The 21396-nt window shown below is 41.1% G+C and overlaps 11 protein-coding genes across 11 annotated transcripts; 6 read left to right on the top strand and 5 right to left on the bottom strand. All coding sequences in view use genetic code 12, as the record gives it.

Annotated features, from left to right (window-relative positions):
* Positions 1–148: 148 nt before the first annotated feature.
* FOB63_002543 (uncharacterized protein) lies at positions 149–1006 on the top strand (the record flags this gene model as incomplete). Its single annotated transcript, XM_002616409.1, has 1 exon — positions 149–1006. One exon carries the CDS (start codon positions 149–151, stop codon positions 1004–1006), a length of 858 nt encoding a protein of 285 aa, XP_002616455.1.
* Positions 1007–1109: 103 nt separating this feature from the next.
* On the bottom strand, positions 1110–2764 carry FOB63_002542 (uncharacterized protein; the record flags this gene model as incomplete). The annotated part of the gene is made up of 2 exons (XM_002616410.2): positions 1110–2634; positions 2682–2764. 2 exons carry the CDS (start codon positions 2762–2764, stop codon positions 1110–1112), a joined length of 1608 nt encoding a protein of 535 aa, XP_002616456.2.
* A 483-nt stretch (positions 2765–3247) lies between these two features.
* On the top strand, positions 3248–6526 carry SEC8 (exocyst subunit; the record flags this gene model as incomplete). Its single annotated transcript, XM_002616411.1, has 1 exon — positions 3248–6526. The coding sequence occupies one exon, from the start codon at positions 3248–3250 to the stop codon at positions 6524–6526; it is 3279 nt and encodes a 1092-aa protein (XP_002616457.1).
* A 35-nt stretch (positions 6527–6561) lies between these two features.
* On the bottom strand, positions 6562–7296 carry CTR1 (high-affinity Cu transporter; the record flags this gene model as incomplete). The annotated part of the gene is made up of 1 exon (XM_002616412.1): positions 6562–7296. One exon carries the CDS (start codon positions 7294–7296, stop codon positions 6562–6564), a length of 735 nt encoding a protein of 244 aa, XP_002616458.1.
* Positions 7297–7558: 262 nt separating this feature from the next.
* FOB63_002539 (uncharacterized protein) lies at positions 7559–9130 on the bottom strand (the record flags this gene model as incomplete). Its single annotated transcript, XM_002616413.1, has 1 exon — positions 7559–9130. The coding sequence occupies one exon, from the start codon at positions 9128–9130 to the stop codon at positions 7559–7561; it is 1572 nt and encodes a 523-aa protein (XP_002616459.1).
* Positions 9131–10602: 1472 nt separating this feature from the next.
* Positions 10603–11280, top strand: FOB63_002538 (uncharacterized protein; the record flags this gene model as incomplete). The annotated part of the gene is made up of 1 exon (XM_002616414.1): positions 10603–11280. One exon carries the CDS (start codon positions 10603–10605, stop codon positions 11278–11280), a length of 678 nt encoding a protein of 225 aa, XP_002616460.1.
* Positions 11281–11343: 63 nt separating this feature from the next.
* FOB63_002537 (uncharacterized protein) lies at positions 11344–12378 on the bottom strand (the record flags this gene model as incomplete). Its single annotated transcript, XM_002616415.1, has 1 exon — positions 11344–12378. One exon carries the CDS (start codon positions 12376–12378, stop codon positions 11344–11346), a length of 1035 nt encoding a protein of 344 aa, XP_002616461.1.
* A 2977-nt stretch (positions 12379–15355) lies between these two features.
* On the top strand, positions 15356–15970 carry RPL15A (60S ribosomal protein eL15; the record flags this gene model as incomplete). The annotated part of the gene is made up of 1 exon (XM_002616416.1): positions 15356–15970. One exon carries the CDS (start codon positions 15356–15358, stop codon positions 15968–15970), a length of 615 nt encoding a protein of 204 aa, XP_002616462.1.
* Positions 15971–16499: 529 nt separating this feature from the next.
* Positions 16500–18269, top strand: ADE17 (bifunctional phosphoribosylaminoimidazolecarboxamide formyltransferase/IMP cyclohydrolase; the record flags this gene model as incomplete). The annotated part of the gene is made up of 1 exon (XM_002616417.1): positions 16500–18269. The coding sequence occupies one exon, from the start codon at positions 16500–16502 to the stop codon at positions 18267–18269; it is 1770 nt and encodes a 589-aa protein (XP_002616463.1).
* Positions 18270–18553: 284 nt separating this feature from the next.
* Positions 18554–20530, top strand: FOB63_002534 (protein-transporting protein; the record flags this gene model as incomplete). The annotated part of the gene is made up of 1 exon (XM_002616418.1): positions 18554–20530. The coding sequence occupies one exon, from the start codon at positions 18554–18556 to the stop codon at positions 20528–20530; it is 1977 nt and encodes a 658-aa protein (XP_002616464.1).
* Positions 20531–20618: 88 nt separating this feature from the next.
* NAT5 (peptide alpha-N-acetyltransferase subunit) lies at positions 20619–21143 on the bottom strand (the record flags this gene model as incomplete). The annotated part of the gene is made up of 1 exon (XM_002616419.1): positions 20619–21143. The coding sequence occupies one exon, from the start codon at positions 21141–21143 to the stop codon at positions 20619–20621; it is 525 nt and encodes a 174-aa protein (XP_002616465.1).
* Positions 21144–21396: the final 253 nt, after the last annotated feature.

Raw genomic sequence — 21396 nt, 5'->3', positions numbered from 1 at the left:
TTTTCTTCTTGCAGTGCGATAGTTGCTGTCCCTTTCTTTTGTTCCACCACCTTCACGAATCTTCTAGAATGTTTCCTGCATGTAGTTCTACTCTCTCATCGTCAGTTTTTAAACTAACCTTTTCATCCTTTTAGTGAACTAGAACATTATGGATAAATTATTGCAATGGTCGATCGCTCAGCAGAGTGGCGACAAAGAAGCTATGGAAAGGATTGGTCAGCCGGATCCCGAAATGCTCAAACAGCTTTTCGGAGGTCCAGATGAACCCACCTTGATGAAACAAGCAATTGAAGTTGTCAACAATCCAGAGGCTACACAGGAAGCTAAAGAGGTGGCATTGGAAAACTTCGAGATGTTGATTGAAAACATGGATAATGCAAACAACATTGAAAATATGAAGCTTTGGCCAAGCGTTATTGCTCAGTTACAAGCCGACGCAGTCAGCTTGAGAGTTTTAAGTGCCTCCATCGTGGCCATCGCCACCCAGAATAATCCTGCTAGTCAGGAAGCCTTCTTCAAAGCCGATAATGGCTTTCTGCAGCTCATAGAGTTGGCATCTGCTGATCTGACACCAAAAGAGTTGAGAATGAAGTGCTTATTTGCCCTCTCTAGTACTGTGAGAAACTATAAGATCGCTGCTGACAGATTTGTTGAGCTTGGTGGCTTCAAGGCTCTCCAGTTGCTCCCCTCGAATGATGATCAGAAAATGCTGTTGCGCAAACTTTCACTCTTGTCTGCTCTCTTATCTACTGGCCTAGATAATGTTAAGACCGAACACTTTCAATCGGAGAAGTTGGTGGAAAACCTTATTGATTTCATAAGTGTCGATGGCCACATTGGCTGTATTGATAAGACATTAAACATTTTGTCTCAATTGCACGCCATGAAGTTCCCCTTTACTGAATCTGAAATCACCCAGTTGGCCAGCAAATTGGACGCAATTGATCATATGAAAGATCAACTCTCTTACGATGACTTTGAAACGGCAAAGAAGGTGGTGCTGTAGGTGGTGTGATTGATGGCTCGCACTGATCACGAAACATAATTATTTCTGTACAATATTCTTAACTCCTATTCCATAGGTTCAGGTCTTTCCTTAATTAGCCTCATCAATCAACAATAACTTCATTAGGATCTGTAGCCCTAAAGAGTTTCTTCATGGCCGCATTCACGGTAGGCGGAACTATACTTTTCCCGCTCACCTTCCCAAGATCTTCATGTTGGGATAGCCGATTATAGATTGCGCCAACTGAAGTATAAAACTCGTAAAGTTTCTCCGCCTTTTGATTCGTCATGAGATTAAACTTTTTGATCATTTCGATGAATGTGCTCTTCTGATCAGACCCCAGCTTTACGCTCCCAAGGTTGGCAAATTCAGAGTTTCGTTCATGCTTATCGTACAAGGAAGCTCCGATGGTATAGGTAAAAGAATGTAGCCAATCAACTGTTTCTTCCATGCTCTTAGGAAAAAACATGTTAATTCTCATGTGCACCTCAGTCTCCATTACTAGCCGCTGAACCTCCAGTGCTGTAATATTCGGTTTTGTCGTCGCTTTTTTTCCCTTAGAAACATCCAGCATTTTCTCAAGCATTTGTTCCTTGTACATGCGATGCTCAGCAGCTTGTAGCTTTCGAAGATATTCCCTGTATCCGCCAACCATCACAAGTAAATGGTAGTTGAGAGTAGGATCTTCCATAGTTACGCGTTGTCGAATTCTTTTCACGTCACTTTCAAGGGTTTCTTCTCTTATGGCATTGATTAGGTCCTCAGTTTCATAGAAAATTACAACGACGCGTTCAGACACTTCGGTGGGTTCACAGGGAACGAAAATGTCTTTGTCCCTATCATATCTCGCTTTGATCCTCCTCTTCCAAGACACCATTGGTAATTCGAAGTATGTGGTTCTCACTGTCGGGAGTGTGAACACTTCCTTGAAATACTCAGATTCGATTTTATCTTTCAACTTCAAAGCTATCTCAATTACCATCTCCTGTAATATATCCTCTTTCTTTCTAGTAACCTTATTCGCTTCTCTCCATTCCTTTATGGATGGGCCATCCTTTGAATTATGAGAAGGAGTTTTTCTTCTTTTGCTTCCTGGTCCGGAAGAAAGTTCTGTGGGTTGAGATACAGATTTAGGGAAAGAAGAAGGAATAGGTGAACTGCTAATTGGATCCGAAAATTCAATTCTAGCAACGGGGTTCTTGTTTATTAGTTCATTCCCGAACCTCGTGGTTTCTTTAGGGCGAACTGGGGAGTACGACTCAGGAATCGATTCTAGTGGCTGTGAATATCTTTCAATGACAGGAGATGAATTTAAAACGTTCTTCATCATGCTTTTCTGCCCACGCCCTTGACGTTTTGGTGTCACATCTTTGATCAAATCACGAGTGAATGAATCATCGTCTGAGCTGCTGATCCAGTTGTTGAGATCTAGTATGTTTCTGCTTGTTGAAACTTGAGTTTTTGCGCCTGATTGCGATGAGACGTCTATCTGCGACGACGTCCGGCCAACCTCGAAAAGACTCTCAGAATGTCTTCTTTCATCTTGTTTTCCGTAAGTTCTTCTTGCGTAGCCGTTGTCGTCCGCTGCTTTAGTTGCCACGGAATTATCATTTGATTCCTCTGATAAGCTGTTTGTTAGCGTTAAGTCCATAGTATCTGATACAAATTTACTTACATGATCACTTCATGGCATCTCTTCCTTTTTCTTACCAGTACATTGCATTCACTTGGCTCACTCAGAAGCTCTATAATATCCATCGATGCATTGAAACCGATTTTGTTTACCTTTAAAACCCCCGTGCATCTGATTATATTTACGACCGATTACAAGCCACAAAGGAAAGGAGCCAGCTCTGATTCATATATAATATTTACAGAGCTCTTGTTTGTAGTTGAACATAGCATATCAATTTTCTTTACAAGTATTTAAATTTTATTATGCACTTGCGTCCAAACTTGATCTACCAATTGCACTTTTTGTGTGAAATTTGCGAATCTGAGGCGAATAATAGAACATGAAGTTTAAGCAAAAATATGTTAGTAGCAAAAAATCTTAACTAAAAATGGACGATTATAGAAAGTACTTATGATACTCCCATATACACATAAATGAGACTCTTTTGTCGTTCTTACATGTCATTCTGGAGTTTAGGTACTATATTGTTGTCAAACCCGTACATCTTTGATTACTAGATTCAAAAATAGCCTTGAGTGATCCAAATACTACCCATTACATTTATCATGGTCAATCGTCATCGAGCGGTCAGTATGGCCTTTAACGGCAGCTGGTCAGAGGATGAAGAGAAGAAAACGATTAAATCTCTTAATGATCTCAAGTCTGTCTACAAGGAGGTAAGATACGATTGGCCCCAACTAATTGGAGATGAAGTGCTGCCCATTGAAATGGCAATTGCATTTCTTGATGATACTTCCGTCGGTCTAGCCCATCGGAAATCAGAGTTTGATGAATTATGTGATTTGACAAGTAAGGCACTCAAGACTTCAGTTGTTGAAAACCATGAAACATTCAACAACAGCGTGGGTCTGTATCATGTTCTTTTGTCAATTGTCAAGGAATCACAGGAAGATTCCTTACATATAAAGGACTTGATTGATAAAAGCACCCGTGACATGAATGATAGATCTCACCACTTAAGAGATTTGGACAACAGTTCAGCCAAATACACAGAAATGATCGAAATCCTTGACGCCATGGAGTATTTGCGGGATATCCAAAATGTTATTGACAAACTCATCACCGAAAAAAAGATCCATGAAGTGTACGATGTGATTGCCGAAGCACACAAAATTGCGGCCAAATACAATTTATGGTCTCTATCTGCTATGAGCTCCACTCGCACCTATTTGGAAGCACAGTCTAACAATCTATATGATATGATTCTTGATGAAATTCAGAACGAGATATATCTCAAGAATGTGTCTGTTTCGAGTGATAGAAGAGAGGCCTGGAACAATCTCATTCAATCCAACAATCCTCAAATGACATCGTTGAAAACCTTGATCGATCTGCTGACCACGTTAGAACTGTACATTTACAACTCCGCAAACTTAGACATCTGCGAGATTGCTGACTCATTTACAGAAAGCGCAAAGAACTTCCTAGAAGTTCAGCTTCCGAAGTTACATGCTCATTACTCAAAAGCAGATTCAACAAAAATTGATTACTCGATCCTTCTTCTGTCAGCTCTGAATCCTGCCGCTGAGTCTTTCCATTACATATTTATGCTTTTACTAACAGCATCAAAACTCAACAAATTGCATCCTGTTCTTGAAATTTTGTCCTCGACAGCACAACAGGAGATTCATTCACTTATTAGTCGCACTACAGAGGAAGCACGCCAAAAAAATCTTCAAAGGTTGGCAAGATTATCCAAGACCAGAAATATCGAATTGGTAAGTGCCGAAGATAAGATAAGTGGTCAGCTGTTTAACGATGCATCCGTACCAATTCTCCAAGATTTCTTTGGTTCTTTCTTCTTGAAGTGCGTTCACATTTTGATGAACCATAAAATTGCATGGGAGATTGTTCAGTTATTTAATTCAGATGATATTGTCTCCAGATCTGGCAGTACTACAGGCCTGAGAATTTACGACTTCAAATCGATATGGATGGCTACCCGTAAGGAGATCGAGGCATTAATGACAAAATACATTTCGTCGGAAATTGAAGATCATTCACCTTTGACGTCTGAACACAAGAATACCAACAAGCTCTTCCAAGCGATGACAAACAAGCAACTATTTCTGTTTGATAACGTATCATACCAATCTTCTAGCAAAACATCAGATGACATCAAACTGGTTTTAAACGAAGTCTTTCCAGGATTCTTGGTAAACACTTCAAAGAATACGCATGGAAATGATACATCACTCTACATATCTAACGAAGACATGAGTGCTTTGGCTGAACCTCTTGTTCCTCAAAGTATATTCAACATGAGAGTGATATTAGAGTTTTTCCTTATATTCACTGTGGGGGCTCATAAATTATTTACTAATTTTGAGAAAACAAAGGGTACAAGCATGATAGCATATCAATTTTTCTATGAATTCATGAAGAGCTCTTTCCTAAGGAAATTAGAGGCCGATCTTGATGCATCTTTGCACGAATGCATGTCTAAACCCGGAGGAAATACGGCTGAGGCTGCTACGGGTATTATTAGTGTCGGGTTCTGTCAGGCTACAGTGAATTTAAATGACCAGGATGCTAGCTCTACATTTGTTCCTAATATGAAAAGTTCTGGAGTATCATCCATTTACTCTAATGCAGTCCGCTTTAGACGTCTTCTTACCCATACCTGTCAAACATTGAACACGTCATTTAGTTATCGTAAGGATATGACTGACGTCGTCTTACTGTTAGTGAAAAAATTCTCCTCAGCATACAATGATTATTACCACGAATTGCTTTCGAGTGGTGGGTCTCACGATATCACCGAAATAAGATTTGGCTTGAATGACAGCCAAAATAAGCACATTCTGCAAATCAGGAAATGGATGAGAGTCCCTGCTATGCTCGACGTTACTGGATCAATTTTGCAGAATCATGAAGATAAAGACAAACTACGCGATTTGGTCGAAGAAGAGATCGAGCTTATGTTTTCCACTAATGATTCTGTTAAAAGCGTTTTCGATGTTTCGAAAGATGATCTTTTGGATGACAAATGGTTTGATCATGTTTGTTATTTATTGTTAACTTCTTCATGGATTTTAAGTTGGCTTCCCTCAATGAGGAAGGAGTCAAACTATAATTACAACGAGGGAACTTCGGTAACCGAGGCTGAACAATTAAAACATGATTGGGTCTTTATGGAAAATGGAAGATCACCATTAACAATAACCGAAAGGACACAAAACGATTATCTCACTTTAACACTGGAAAAGATTGGGGAGTTTGACAAAGCAGTTGAAGTTTTTGAGGCAATTCGTGATAACTCATTGATAGCCTTGAGATACGATTTGAGACTAAAAGGTTTGTATTACATTGGCAAATCATTTCAAGATAACTTCCGAATTCCAACAGAGCCAGCAGATGCAGACCAATTCATCACTGCTTTCAACAAGGAAATTTACTACATTGGAACTAAAATCAACGAAATGCTTAATGTGGATGAAAATGATTGTGTTTTCGCAGGCTTACCGGAATTCTTAAACAAGGCGCTAATTCAAGGGAGTTATCTTGTTACGATTACCAATAGTAACGGTATCAAGAAAATACTTTTGAATGTTTTCGTATTGCAACAAATGTTGCGCAGCATCATGAAGAGACAAGATGTTGCGGACTTGACGGTTGCTTCGAAATACTTTCAGTTGTACATGGTCAGCGACCACTCTTTGCTACAAGAAATGACTTCAGGCAAGAAGAAATATCTGAAGAACGAATTACTCAACATTTTGAGGTTGACATACAGTGAGAAGCTACATCTGAACAGTTCAAGCACGTTCAACAGAACAAAGTACAACGAGATGGTCAAGAAAATTAGCAAAGTATTTTCGTAATGAATTGATGTGAGTATAATTATAATTGTGCGTAGTTAATGGTGTCCCTGGAAATTATTTGCACCCGGACGAACACCAATAGTATCGCTCAATCTTTCAAAGAAAAAGCGGCCAAAAGCCATACCAGTGACAACGGCAAAAAAGTAAACTAGCGAGAAGCTCATTGCTACCAACATCATGGCATAACTGAGCAACTCTGGAATGAAACACAAAACCAACCTGATAACATCTCTCATCAACACCAATGGCACAGACACATTGCGCTGATTCGAAGCACCTAAGCTTTCCACATCATTGTGTGGGTTGGAATCTTTGTCATCGTCACATGCACATTCTTCAACAACGTTGGTGACTTGAGTCACAGCATAATTAGGATTCTTCCACACTTTTTGTTCCAAGTAGTTTTTCAAAAACTCGAAGCCTTTGCTCAAAAAGGACACAAAGAACATGAGCACAAAAATACCAAACGCTTGACCACGATTGTGGGCACTCAAGCCACTAAACAAGACGGGATAGTCTTTATACTTTGTGGTCAAGTACATATTCATAGACATGCCACCCATGTCCATACCCAGCGACAGGGAGGAGGAGCCATGAGCATGCGAAGAAGTGCTTGAAGCCATTGCCATACTCATAGTGGACAGAGCCATGTCCATAGCCATGCTCATGGTAGACAGAGCCATACTCATGGTAGACAGAGCCATGTGCATTGCAGAACTCATTTCTCCCGAGGAGCCGCCGCCCATATCCATATGTCTTACGACTTCCATGTTTGATACTAAACTAATTGAGAAAAGGTGTCTAGTATTTTATCGTTATGTGTCATTGCGTGCTCTTATAAACAGACACGAGCAAATTTTCACGAGCATTTATCATTACCTAAAAGAGGCGTATTTGTGCGCATGTTCCGACAACGGACAATCCGCGCACTGTTCATGTTAAAATTTGGCGTATCTCCTAAGCTTCTGGTCGCTTCTGGCATACAAATGCGAAGCATGTTCATAAAGAGCATATACACATAATTCGCTCACACTAAGACGACGTGGATCTAACTTCTTCATGGCCATCCAGCTGATTACTTGCACTGGCCTCCCCATTTAGCTTTTCTAGTTTTCGTAACTCTGGACACATCATGGACGTATCTGTAGTCAAGATGTGGTGCTCAAGCCAATAATTAGCCATGAACTTTTGCCCGCAAGCAATGCACTGCCCCGAGACTAGAAGTTTATCCGTCAAATTAGGTGCAAGCTTGACCGCAGGATCGTCATACTTGAAGTGCACATTCAACAAGTGTTTTTTGTAGTCATAGGGTCGGTTAAATTTACCGGATCTATGCTTACAAACACTTCGAGGAAAAACACATTGAAATCGTCCAACTTCATCATGAATCCGCATATGTCGGCTGAAGTCTCGACTTATGAATCGATCACATATCGTGCACACGGATCCTTTGAGCGCCTTCTTTTTCTTTCCTGATACCGCCTTCTTGTCCGCAGACCTTGCTAAAGGAAGAGCTCCCGATGTCCCTGGTACAGAGGCGGACCGGCCCATGAGTGGACGGAAAGCATTAGGCAAAATATGCTCACTTTGAAGATGGAGTTGCATTGACGGCAGAACAAATGAGTCCCCATCACTGCCTTCATCTTTGTGATCGAATATTTGAATAGATTCAGTGACTGGGTTAATACCGTCACTTTTGGTACTGTCGTCCAACGATCCTCCCATCATTCGAAAGTTGACATAATTGTTGAACTCATCCATTGGCTGTGAACCCATTTTTGAAGGGAGATCATTAAGATAGCCCCCATTGAGAGTATTGTCCATGAAAAGATCAGTGAGATCATTATTCCCGACCAGCGAAGATTCTAGACCTCCAAAGTAACCATTTTCATTCATATTTGGTGGATTCATCAAAGGAGTTACATCCTCCTGTCCACTATCGAAGTTTCCACCCGCCCCCGTGTGAAAAAATGAGTCCGGCTCAGTAAATAGCATTTTGTCGTATGTGACATCAAAACTGGATTCAGAATGAGGGCTGGCTTGAAATTGAGGCTGAAACCTCTGCAAAGCATGTGGAGTATTCAAATTATCTAACGGTAGATGAAATCCTGGATTCCTATTTTTCATATTCAGCGACGCAACGTCCAGCTGATCCACACTTTTCATGATAGGCGCACCCCCAAGACCACTTCGTATATCTTCAGGTCGAGTGTGATCATTAGGAGTGAAGGATTGCGAGAGCATACTGTGATACCGTACATCTGAAGAATACGACCTGGTATGCGTATTCAAGAAATTCACATTAGGATTGACTGTAGCCTGAGTTGGCGCATCCGGTTGCTTAATGTTAATGCGGCTCGGTTTGTTTTGGCGGGGTAGTTGAGATTCATTTATAGCCGTCCCCGGGAAGCTAAAATAATCATCGGAAGTGGAAGAGGTTACGGGAGCAGATAGAGGACTGACCGGGTATGGACGATAAAAAAACGCCGGCGGAGCCATTCGCGACGATGGTTGCTCCTTAGGATAAACTGGTCTTTGTTGGGGAATGTGATAGCCGCTGTCTCCAGCTTCCATATTCAACTGATCTGATTCAACATCATACATTGGGATATCAAAGTTGCATGAGTGTGAGGTGTGGGTGGGAAGTATGAGGAAGTAAACTAAGATTACACTCAAAAAACAAGATTGATATTTTCCCGCGACAAGTGTGTCGCGAAGAACCTACAGGCGGAGCAAGTGCCTTAAAATAGAGCACACTAGTCAGAGTGAGGGTGAACGAAGTATTTAAAGGATACATACACCAGATAGTACTCTACAGAGAAGTTTCATGCTTGAGTTTTCGTTTCGTCTTCTATTTGAACATGACTCTTTCAGGCTACTGAGCAAAAACCACATGAGAACTAGACTCCGTAACTGCAAGGATGTGCACTACTAAAATTCCTGTATTTCAAATGGGATTTAGCAGCTTTACCGCAGCTCGCGGAACGAGAGATGCCTCATCCTGACATTAAGGAACTCTGGAATGATGATAAAGTATTGTTCTGTGACTGTGACGTTTATGAATGTAACTTTATACCAGTTGAGAAGTACAGCCGTAGTCATCGTAGTTGAAATGCCGGCCAGAGTGGGGAGCACCGGCATTCGAAATTCTAAAATGAGGGGGTTCTCTGCGCCCACTAGGGACATACAGTGCTAGCGATACACAATTAATTTCGCATGGCGGGTTTCAAAGACCTTCCCTTCTAGGCTTGAAAGTTCCCCACACGACTCCTGGGAAGCACGTTTTCAACATGCTAAGATTTAATGTGGCCGTAAGAAAATACTTCTGGCGTCATCCCCGCTGACTAAGTTTGTACGGTGAGTTTTGACGTAACCGAGGTGACGAAGAACAAGACTTTTTGTAAGTCATGCATGGAATATGCACAGCAACAATCCGCTTCTTGCATCAGCGACCGCTAGCAACCACGCGCCACCATGCAACACACTAATGCATTACTTGGTAGTTAAATTAGGACACGAGCGGCGACTAACCTATAAAACAATATACCGAAAAGCTGAAGAGCTAAATTCAGCCCATAATGCTGCATTTAGAGAAAAGTTTTTGGATATTACTAGTAAACGATTGTAACTTTCCTTGTATAATGGGAATTAGTTGATGCAATCAATTTAAGCTCGTAGATCGAACTTTAATTGTTCAAAGGACCATCGGTACTAACCTTCGCGCCGACAAGGGCGGTACATGTATGTACTATCTGCTGGTCACGGAAGAAAATGCTGTGCATTTTTAAAGCGACATGCAGGTTGTACTCTGTCTTAACTTGTATCCCAAAGGCCTTTTTTGCATTCAATTGAAGTCGTGATCATCAACTTTATATCATTTTTTTTTCTTATCCTCACTGGTTTGGGAGCAACATTTTGTTATCGTCACTTTTGTAATTGTAATGGGTCAACTTGTTTAGTAGACCTTTGCTACGACGCAGATGAAGATGCAGGATGCTCGCCAAGGGTGTGGAGGACTTGAAACTTGAGAACACAAACACCATTCTTACAAACTCTCATCTAAAAATACTTGAATAATGACATCCATAGTGTTTGGGGCCACAGGCCTTTGCGGAAAGGAAATATTGAAACATGCAGACAAGCAGCCAAACTTGACCAAACTTGTATCTGTTACAAGAAGACCATTTGATTTCGAAAGTGAAAAGCTTACAAAAAGAGTGGAAAGTGATGTTGACAAATATGGTGAAATCATCAACGAAGTTAAACCAAAAATATGTTTCTCTGGCTTAGGTACTACTAGGGCTGCTGCAGGTTCAGCGAAAGCCTTTGTTGATATCGACTACGGTATCAACTACAAGATTGCTAAAGCCGCTAAAGAAGCGGGCGTCGAAACATTTGTTCTTATTTCAAGTATTGGAGCAAATGCTCACTCTCCATTTTTATACATGAAGACGAAGGGTAGATTGGAGGATGATGTGATTGCGTTAAAGTTCCCACGAACCATCATCTTGAGACCTGGCCCGTTGTTGGGAGAGCGTGAGAAATCGAAAGGCATGCTTGATAAGATGAATGTTTTCGTGAACAAGTTTTTCCACGGTACTATCATTGGTCGGTGGACGCTCTGTCCCATTTACGGCTCGGAAGTTGGTAAAGCTGCAGTGCAATTAGCGCTGGAGAAATTCAGTACCGCAGAAGGTCCGGTAGTTGAAATAGTCGGAGGCAAAGAGCTTTTGGATGTTGCTTCCTCTAATTAAGGTTTGTATGGCATATTATAGCTTAGTATTAAGATTATTTAGCTAGTGAATAAGTAAGTCCGTCTATTCATACATTATCGGACACTTGAGGGTAGGGTCTTTAGTTAATATGTGGTTATCAAGCCAATCTGAAGAAACAAAACGTTGCCCGCAGTGACAGGTCCCCCAATCGTTAAGCTTCCCCTTCAAATTATGCACTTTCTTCACCTTCTGGTCATCGAAAACGAAATGATTATTTAATAGGTGCTTCTTAAAATCATACCGGCGATTGAATTGGCCTGACCTATGCCGACAAGAATCTTTAGGAAACTTGCAGACAAAGCGCTTGACAAGCTGGTGAGTCCTCATGTGTCTGGTCATGTCTCTAGTGATGCGTCGCCCGCAAATACTGCAAACTTTATGGTCGATGAAAGTTGTTTCTACCATGGGAGCCACTATGTTCGAATTTGAGTTAACCATCGTGGTCACGTCAGGATATTGCTGAACACCATACAGACTCTCGTACTGATAAATGGAAGGCATTTCAAGATGAGAATCGTCTGATGATTGTTGAGAACGTTGCAACGACTGAGAATAACCAGTTGGTTGAAACAGTAATTCCGAAACATTATGGGCTGGATCCTTCTGAACAACATCCTGCAATCTTGGTTCCAAATTATACTGGTACAGTCCTTTCTTCAACTGTAAAGGTGATGGTACAGTAGAACTTTGATGACTTATTTCTTGTAATGGCAGAAAACTAGCGGTCAGAACATCATTCGACATTGTATGACAATGAATACTTTCAGACTGATCAATATCACTTAATCCACTGAATTCTTGCTTTGTCCCAATCGGAATGGGGTGTGAATGAGCAAGCGCTGTAGTTGTCAGGTGTTCAAACTCCTGGTTCGTAATGGACCTGTTAGGCGTCGAGAAGCTCTCAACTTCCAGCGGATAGTATTCTCCACCTTGAATTTGATTTTGATTCAGTTCCGGTAACATTAAAAGAAAATTCTCAGCCTCTGGAAAGACTTTTAAGGCCGCTGGAAACAGCAATTCTCGAACTCTCCCGCTATAATCGGCTAGGTTGTTGCTCGTGTATGAAAGAAGTTCCATTAGAAAAGCGAAAGCGAGAGTGGGATAGGTGGAACCCGGAATGTGAATGGTGGATCCTTACCACGTTACCTAGCTAGTAATAACTCCAGTGAATTATGAAGTTGATGGTAATGTAGACGTAACGAAAGAATGCTATGGTGAGCTATGATAAAAAGAGACCCGGTTTATTGCTGGAAACAACTCAACCTCAACATTCTTGAGAAACGAAACAGGCGAGATACTTATTTATACATTATGTGAAGAAGATAATCGCCAAACAGATCTGTCATAACGAAGAAAAGGGTCAGGCGGCCCATCCTAATCGAGAAACTGACATGCACAGCGCGCCCTTCCTTAAACCAGACATGCATATTAACGCAGGTGCAAGTTTCAGCGTCCCGCATAGAAACTTTCTCGTGGAGATGCCGCGGTTACAAGCTAAGAATCGTATATGTCCAGGGGTTTTGTATGTGTAATTAAGCAATTTGCCGATGAACTGGTATCAATATAACTGTTGCTTTCATATGGGAATTTTGTGTTCGATTACCAGTGATTCTTTTGAGACGTGGCCATCACTTCGGAGGGCCAAGGCCGAGAACATCGACGTAAGTGCCCTTTCCACGGAAATGCGCATGGTAAAATTAGGAACTAATGGCGCTGAGTTTTCTCCAAACCCTCAGTCACACGAAACAATAGTACTGCTGCATACCCGATGCAGTGTGATCGACGAGGCGCACGAAATGCTAATGTCAGACCGATTTGGCAAGCGCACATGCTTGTCTCTTTTAGGACGGTGAAACCGATTATTAGGATCTAATTACTTGATCGTCTTATTTACTTTCTGTTTAACTTCATTTCTTTATTCAAAGCAGTCAAATAATCTTCCGAAGAGAATATTTTCGCCAGAATACTTTTTCTTATACTGCATAGTAAACCCATAGCATGTACAGCTGAGAGTGTCTAGCGAATCGGTATAGCGCTTATTTTCCGCCCAATTCTGCTAGGTTAGCTTTTCTAGAACTACAAACACAAGAAAAAAAAAAAAAAAGGGAAACAGCAAGTAATCGGAGACCCGAACCCAAGTGATATGAATAGCATTGAATTTTCCTCTACTAGTGTTCAAACACGATATGGAGGTCATAACTTTTCGGGTATTACTAATTTAAATGCGTCTCGATGCACGGGCTCTTTTTGCTCTTTAATCTGACCTTAAAGGTGTATCTAAATGCGAATCTCGTGAAGAATTGCCATTTTACTATGTGTTAGATGCTAAACTTTGATTATAGATTATAGAGGTCTTTAGGGGTGCGGGGTTCTGTCCAAAAGAAGAGTGCATCTTATACATGTGGCGTCGGTGCCGATTTTCGAGGAAAAAAAAAAAGATTTTAACTGTTCTTGACACTAGGCGTAACATTGCTACCTTTAAGTTGGTAAATACATACGTAAGCTACGCAAAAGAAATATTCAAAAAGAAGAAACCATCTGCTATAGGTAGCAAAGGGTAAGCATCGTGCTCGAAATGCGGACAATAAGAAAGGTTTAGTCACTCCGTTTATATAACTGCTGCGCAACGATCCTTGTACCTTAGATAGTATAAGATTGTGAAGGAAGGGGACAAGTATTATTTATTCTTACCTGTAAGGGGAAAATCACTATCTCAAAAATATTTTAGCCACAAGTACAGCAAAAGAAAGTATTATTCTATTGAACACTAAAAGATATACATTTAGCGGAGCAATGGCAACAAAATGTCCAGTGTCTAAAATTCATTCCATACATTCTATATGCACGCCATACATAAAATGGAAAAATACTTTTTCTATCAAGGGCTAGAAAGCAACCTCTGTAAAATGCGTCGAGGCCCGCTCCCCCGTAAGGACCGTTCATGGAAGAGAAATCCTATTCAAAACACAGACTGGAACCTTTAAAGAAAAATGGATGCACTCACTACCTATGTGTACCTGAAGTTACAATCAAACAATAGAGCCTGTGTCACCTTTTTGATGAGATCAATAGGACGTACAAGAGAAAGACTTCAGGTTTCACATGTGAGAGCAGAGACAATAAATGTTTCAGAAGGAACCGATCCTCAGCTGGGTTGAGAACCTTTGATGAGAAGCAACGATTTCAAGAACGTAATGAATTTTCCTATTCGTGCATAAAATCAGAGATGCAGCCTAAAATTTTTTGAATTGTAAAGAAGCAAAGAAGTCTGAACATCTTAAATGGTCTAGGCGTATGTCTAGCTAGTTAATCTCTACAAAACGGTATGCATTTTGTGTATACGCACATCGTCTAAGGGAGTTAAATCTAAAGTATTATACGCGTTATACATAAATTTAGCCTCACGATTCTTCCGAGTACTTACACCCACTCTGATTCTTTCAACTATCCTTGTTCCCCCTATGGAGAGGAAAAATTCTTTATGGATCAAAAATTTGCCTTCCTTGAGCAGCCGTTGAGAAAGAATTACAAGAGCTCTTAGCTATTTGCTTTTACTACCTCAGCTACGCATAGCACCATCACAAAACTTGTACTGCCATCTTCTCGCTGAATGAATAAAATATAATCTTTTCTTGGAGATATCAAAACTGAATGTACTTCAGAGACAGAATAATAAAAATTTAATCGAAATGCAGATACAAGAGAAACGAATATGTCTCGACCTGGAATTAAATAGCTAGCACTCTTCCAATTATAGACGTAAATAGAAACAGTATGACAGCGAACTATTACATTAGTTTCCTTTCATGTAGCTTTTTTCTGTTTTATTTTTTTGCTTCCCAGCACATACAATGAATAGCCGAGACTATAATTGTTGGCGTATAATTCACGTGACCTGGGACAGCTTCAGCCCTAATAACACGTGCTTAGAAAACTTGAGTGAAGGATGCAAAAACTACGCCTGCACATTGACTTACGATGTAGTCTCACACACTGGGAAAAAATTTTTCACTTTCTGGTTTAATCTCTACAACCAAAAACATAAACGTTAAAGATGGGTGCCTACAAGTACTTGGAAGAATTGCAAAGAAAGAAGCAATCCGATGTCGCTAGATTCTTGTTGAGAGTCAGATGTTGGGAATACAGACAAAAGAACGTCATCCACAGAGTCACTAGACCATCTAGACCAGACAAGGCTAGAAGATTGGGCTACAAGGCTAAGCAAGGTTTCGTCATCTTCCGTATCAGAGTCAGAAGAGGTGGCAGAAAGAGACCTGTTCCAAAGGGTGCTACTTACGGTAAGCCAACTAACCAGGGTGTTAAGCAATTGAAGTACCAAAAGTCTTTGAGAGTTACCGCCGAAGAGAGAGTTGGTAGAAGAGCTGCCAACTTGAGAGTGTTGAACTCGTACTGGGTCAACCAGGACTCCACCTACAAGTACTACGAAGTCATCTTGGTGGACCCATCTCACAACGCCATCAGAAGAGACGCTAGATACAACTGGATCGTCAACCCAGTTCACAAGCACAGAGAAGCTAGAGGTCTTACTGCTGCTGGTAAGAAGTCCAGAGGTATCAACAAGGGTCACTTGTTCACCAAGACCAAGGCTGGTCGTCGTCACACTTGGAAGAAGCACAACACTTTGTCCTTGTGGAGATACAGACACTAAGCGTGCTTTTACAAGCGTTCTTAGTTCATTTGCTGACTCTATTTGTATATTGAAATTAATAAAGTTGGTGGTGTCTTAAAATTGTCTCATACGAGATCCTGTGTGTAGCCGAACCACTATATCCGACTGAATACAGTGAGGATCCTGGGATTGCGATTGTAGACTTAATCTACACCTAAGGAGAAGTGAGGTATAGGATCTTGAACATTTACAATAGTGGAAGGTTTAGAAAGCAATAAATTGTTGATGGAGTATTTGCTGCTGGGATACGAGAATTGAATTCCCGAGTCAATAAATCTGACTCCACCGCCTCATAATATACTCCTTGTGCGGGACATCCGTACCTCTAATTAACTTGTAGTAATAACCTTGAAAAATTGTTTTCAACTTAACAGAATAAATACCCTCCATTCCTTCCCACAGTCTACTGAAGAATTCTTCACTAAAGGATTTTTCTTAAGCACTTAGGTAATAAAAAGACTTTGTTCGTTACAGGGTACCACATTCGATAGTCACATAGTTAATCACAATGGGTTACAAAAAAACTGCTATCTTATCCGTTTACGATAAAACCGGATTGTTGGATTTGGCCAAAGGTTTAGCCGCTGCTGATGTCAGAATCTTAGCATCTGGAGGTACCGCCAAGTTGGTTCGTGAAGCTGGCTTCCCTGTCCAAGATGTTTCCTCTATTACACATGCTCCTGAAATGTTGGGCGGCAGAGTTAAAACATTGCACCCTGCTATTCATGGTGGTATTTTGGCTAGAAATCTCGAAAGCGACGAGGCTGACTTGGCTGCTCAAGGCATTGAGAAGGTGGATTTTGTTGTTTGCAACTTGTACCCTTTCAAGGAAACTGTCTCCAAGGTTGCTGTCACTATTGATGAAGCCGTCGAAGAAATTGACATTGGTGGTGTCACCTTGTTGAGAGCTGCTGCCAAGAACCACGCTAGAGTCACAATCTTGTCCGACCCTCAAGACTACGCTCATTTCTTGGAAGAGTTAAAGAGAGGTGAGATTTCCAAGGAAACCAGAAACAGATTGGCATTGAAGGCTTTTGAACACACTGCTGACTACGATGTTGCCATTTCAGACTTTTTCAGAAAGCAATACTCGGAGAATGTGTCTCAATTGCCATTGAGATACGGTGCTAACCCTCACCAAAAGCCAGCTCAAGCTTTTGTTTCTCAAGGTGTCTTGCCCTTTGAAGTCTTGTCAGGATCTCCTGGTTACATCAACTTATTGGATGCTTTGAACTCTTGGCCTTTGGTCAAGGAATTGTCGGCTTCCTTGAACTTGCCAGCAGCTGCATCTTTCAAGCACGTTTCTCCAGCTGGTGCTGCTGTTGGTTTGCCATTGTCGGACGTTGAGAAGAAGATCTACTTCGTCGAAGATATTGAGAACTTATCTCCATTGGCCAACGCTTATGCCAGAGCGAGAGGTGCTGACAGAATGTCTTCTTTCGGTGACTGGATCGCTTTGTCCAACATTGTTGATGTTCCAACTGCACAGATCATTTCCAAGGAAGTCTCTGATGGTGTCATTGCTCCAGGTTACTCTGCCGAAGCGTTGGAGATCTTGAAGAAGAAAAAGAATGGAAAGTACTGCATTTTGAAAATTGACCCTAACTTCACGCCCGACGCCATTGAGTCGAGACAAGTGTATGGTATCACCTTGCAACAAAAGAGAAACGATGCTATCATCAAGGGTTCGTCTTTCAAGGAAATTGTTTCCAAGAACAAAGACTTGACCGAACAAGGTGTCATTGACTTGACCGTGGCCACCATTGCTTTGAAGTACACACAATCTAACTCGGTGTGCTACGCCAAGAATGGTATGGTCATTGGTTTGGGCGCCGGCCAGCAATCCAGAATCCACTGTACCAGATTGGCCGGTGACAAGGCTGACAACTGGTGGTTTAGACAACACCCAAGAGTCTTAGGTTTCAAGTGGGCCAAGGGTGTTAAGAGACCAGAGAAGTCCAACGCCATTGACTTGTATGTTTCTAACCAAATACCTACCACCGAGCCAGAAAAGAGTGAGTACTTGAGCAAATTTGCTGAGGTGCCTGAACCTTTGACCGCTGAAGAAAGAGCTGAGTGGTTGTCCAAGTTGAACAACGTTGCTTTGTCTTCTGACGCTTTCTTCCCATTCCCAGACAATGTTTACAGAGCTGCCAAGTCTGGTGTCAAGTTCATCGCTGCTCCATCTGGTTCTGTCATGGACAAGGCTGTTTTTTCTGCGGCTGACTCTAATGACATGGTGTATGTTGAAAACCCAATCCGTTTGTTCCACCACTAAGTGCGAATATAGTTACACTTACTTTTACATTACTCTTTTGTCTCGGTACTTTAACCATTGCTACTTTGATTGTTGTTGTAGACTCGTGCCAAACATCCAGTTTTCTATTTTCCAAGGTCCCATCTAAGTGGTGGTTCATGGTTACACCTCTACCTCCTCGAAAATTTTCTATAACGTGTCGTCAGCTAGTGTGCATTCCCAAATCAACTGCGCTCACTAAACTATTTAGCCTTCTTTGGATTACCGATTAAAAGCTACGCAGAACTTCTTGGCAGCTTGCAATCATGGCATCCGAGTACAATTATGATGAAGGCGCCAACACGTGGCCTTACTTTGTTTTGGCTTTACTTGTGTTTGTGTTGTTGCCTCTCACGATTAAATGGCTTCTCGAAGTTATTTCCATTAGGGAAAGTCCTAAGAAAACCAAAGGAGAGATTGAACAAAACCATAAATCGTTAGGTCTTCCACATTCCGAGGAGCTTGGAAAGTTCTCGAGTCGTCGAAGAACAGATCGTTTCATGAACAAGACATTATTGCTAATTGTGGTAGGCTGGGCCTTGGTGGCGTATATCTGGAAAACATACGCTAAGGAAGTGAGTTTACAAGGGCTTTTTGATCCTCACACAATTTTGGACTTGCCATATACTGCCACTGACCGTGAAATCAAGTCTAGATACAGAAAGTTGTCTTTGACATATCACCCAGACAAGATAGCCAGAGACTTGAGCGACGAAGCAAAACAAGAAATGGAGGCAGCCTTCATTAAAATTAATCTCGCCTACAAAGCCTTGACCGATGAAGTCACCAAAAATAATTTGAAATTGTATGGTCATCCTGACGGGAAGCAAGATATTACGCATGGTATCGCAATTCCTAAGTTCTTGGTTGAAGGCAAGTACTCGCCCTTTATGATTGTCATTTACTTCTTATTGATTGGTGTCTTGTTGCCTGCGTTGGTGGGAAGCTGGTGGAACAATGTCAAGTCTTACACAAGGAAGGGCTTACACATTGAAACAGCTACCCTCTTTGTTCGTAAATTGACAGACAAAAATCCAGGAAAGGTGATAACGCCGTACGATATCTTGGACTGGATTCTTCTCTCCTATGAAATCACCAACAAATATTCACATTTGTCTCAGGAACAAGCTAAAGCATTGGTGATGGATCATATTGATAGGAAATATCCAGGAAAGAACACACCTGACATGTTGAGCATTATTGCTGAGCTTCCTGATTTAATCAAAGGTTTCATCGATATCGCCAGTGTTTTTAGGGTACCGGATGTTATAATTTCTGCTTACGAATTGCAGAAAGCTCTTGTTCAGGCTTCGAGCCCAGTTGGTAAACACAAAGAACTTTTGCAGTTGCCATTTGTTGACAAGGAGACTGTTGAAGCACAGGATGTCAAGAAATTGGGTAAATTGCTCACTTTATCAAAGGAAGAAGCCGCTAAAACATTGGGAATTAAAGACGATACGAAATTGGAAATTGCTTTGTCAGTTGCAAAGAAAATCCCATTCATTAGAGTCTTGGATGCAAGCTTTAGAGTCCCAGGTGAAGATATCGTTCCCCCAAATTCTAGTTGCCACCTAGTCATCAAGTTCTTGATTAGATCTCCTCAGTTGAAGTCATGTCCTGAAATTGAGGATCTGAGACTTGTAGAGGAGGAGACGATAGAAGATTTGAAAAACCCTTTGAGATCTAATGACGATGGTCCAGATTTACCTGCTGCTTATGCTCCGTACTTCCCGCTGAAGTTCAGAAACTCTTGGGAAGGTTTCATCATCAATCAAAGAGATAATAAACTAGTCGAAGGTTCAGAACCAGCTGTTATGCTGAAGGTCGATTTGAGCAACTTGGAGTTGTCTCAAAAGGAATGGATTGAAGCTGCAGACGATAAACTTATTATCAGTACTTTCAAGATTAAGTTGAACGTGCCAACTCCACCATCGATTGGAAAGTATCACTTTAGATTGTTATTGAAGAACAATGCATACTTTGGCTCTGATGTTGATATTCCTTTGGAGATGAATGTCACGAATCCTCCAGTTGATATCGAGGCGGTCAAAAAGGCTTCGGAGCAGGAGGATGATGATTCGGATAGTGATATTTCGGATCCCGAAGAGGACAGTCTTGCTGGTGCCTTGGCTGCATTGAGAGGAGAAAACGTCAAAAAGTCCAGTGAAGATGTTGAGGAATCTGACGTTGAAAGTGTCTTTACAGATATCAACACCGATACCGAAGACGAAGCGGAAAAGTAGTGTTCATTTATAGATGTGAATAAGTTTATGGCCAAGCAATGGCATGTATATTTGTATTACCGGATTGTGTAGAAAGACTATACAGGCTTTAAATAGTTAACGTTAAGACGATAGCGTCTGGATTAGACAAGCCTTGTTGTTTATAGTAGTCCTTAACAACCTCTTCGCTTGGAACAAAGCCTTTCTTTTTATACCACTCGATAGCTGCTTGATTGTCAACATGAACGTGTAACACGATTTCATGAATAAACTTCAGCTTGGCTTCATCAATGAGCCATTCCAATAACTTCGAACCAATACCCAAGTTACGGTAAGCCTTTAATACAGAGAAGGACTCAATGTATACTGCGTTCGGAATCATCTTCAGGTTCATGTTGTTGCTGTTTGCAACTTCAAAGTTTGGAACCTTGTGAGAGGAATTGATCAACTTCCCCTTGACCTGTCCCACGGGTAACTCACTGTAGAATGCAAGTTTGGTGATTTGATCACTATTTAGAGAGTTTGTGTACCATGACTCTGGATATGTAGTTGGCAAAGTGACCTCAATGATTTTTTTAAAAGTCCCTAAATTGTTCTTTGTTAAATCGTCCAACGTAATGATGTCCCGTCCCATGGTTATTTTTCAGATGAAGTTCAAATGATGAACATTAAAAAGCGTCGTATATGGTAGTGCGTAGACGATATCCGGAGAATGGCGAAGTTACATAGATGCAAAGTTACTTAGCTATTGAAAGTGAAAAAGTATAAGAAAGCAATTCGAAATGAGCTTAATGTTGACCAATTGATCGACTTGGCGTTTTTAAACCGAGAGTATGTTGTCGATCATGGAAATGTATCTGGTCTCATTTTCTAAGTTTGGTACCACT

Source organism: Clavispora lusitaniae, assembly GCF_014636115.1.
Source record: "Clavispora lusitaniae strain FDAARGOS_655 chromosome Unknown tig00000078_pilon, whole genome shotgun sequence".
NCBI lineage: Eukaryota > Fungi > Ascomycota > Pichiomycetes > Serinales > Metschnikowiaceae > Clavispora > Clavispora lusitaniae.
This window is presented reverse-complemented; position numbering and strand designations above follow the sequence as displayed.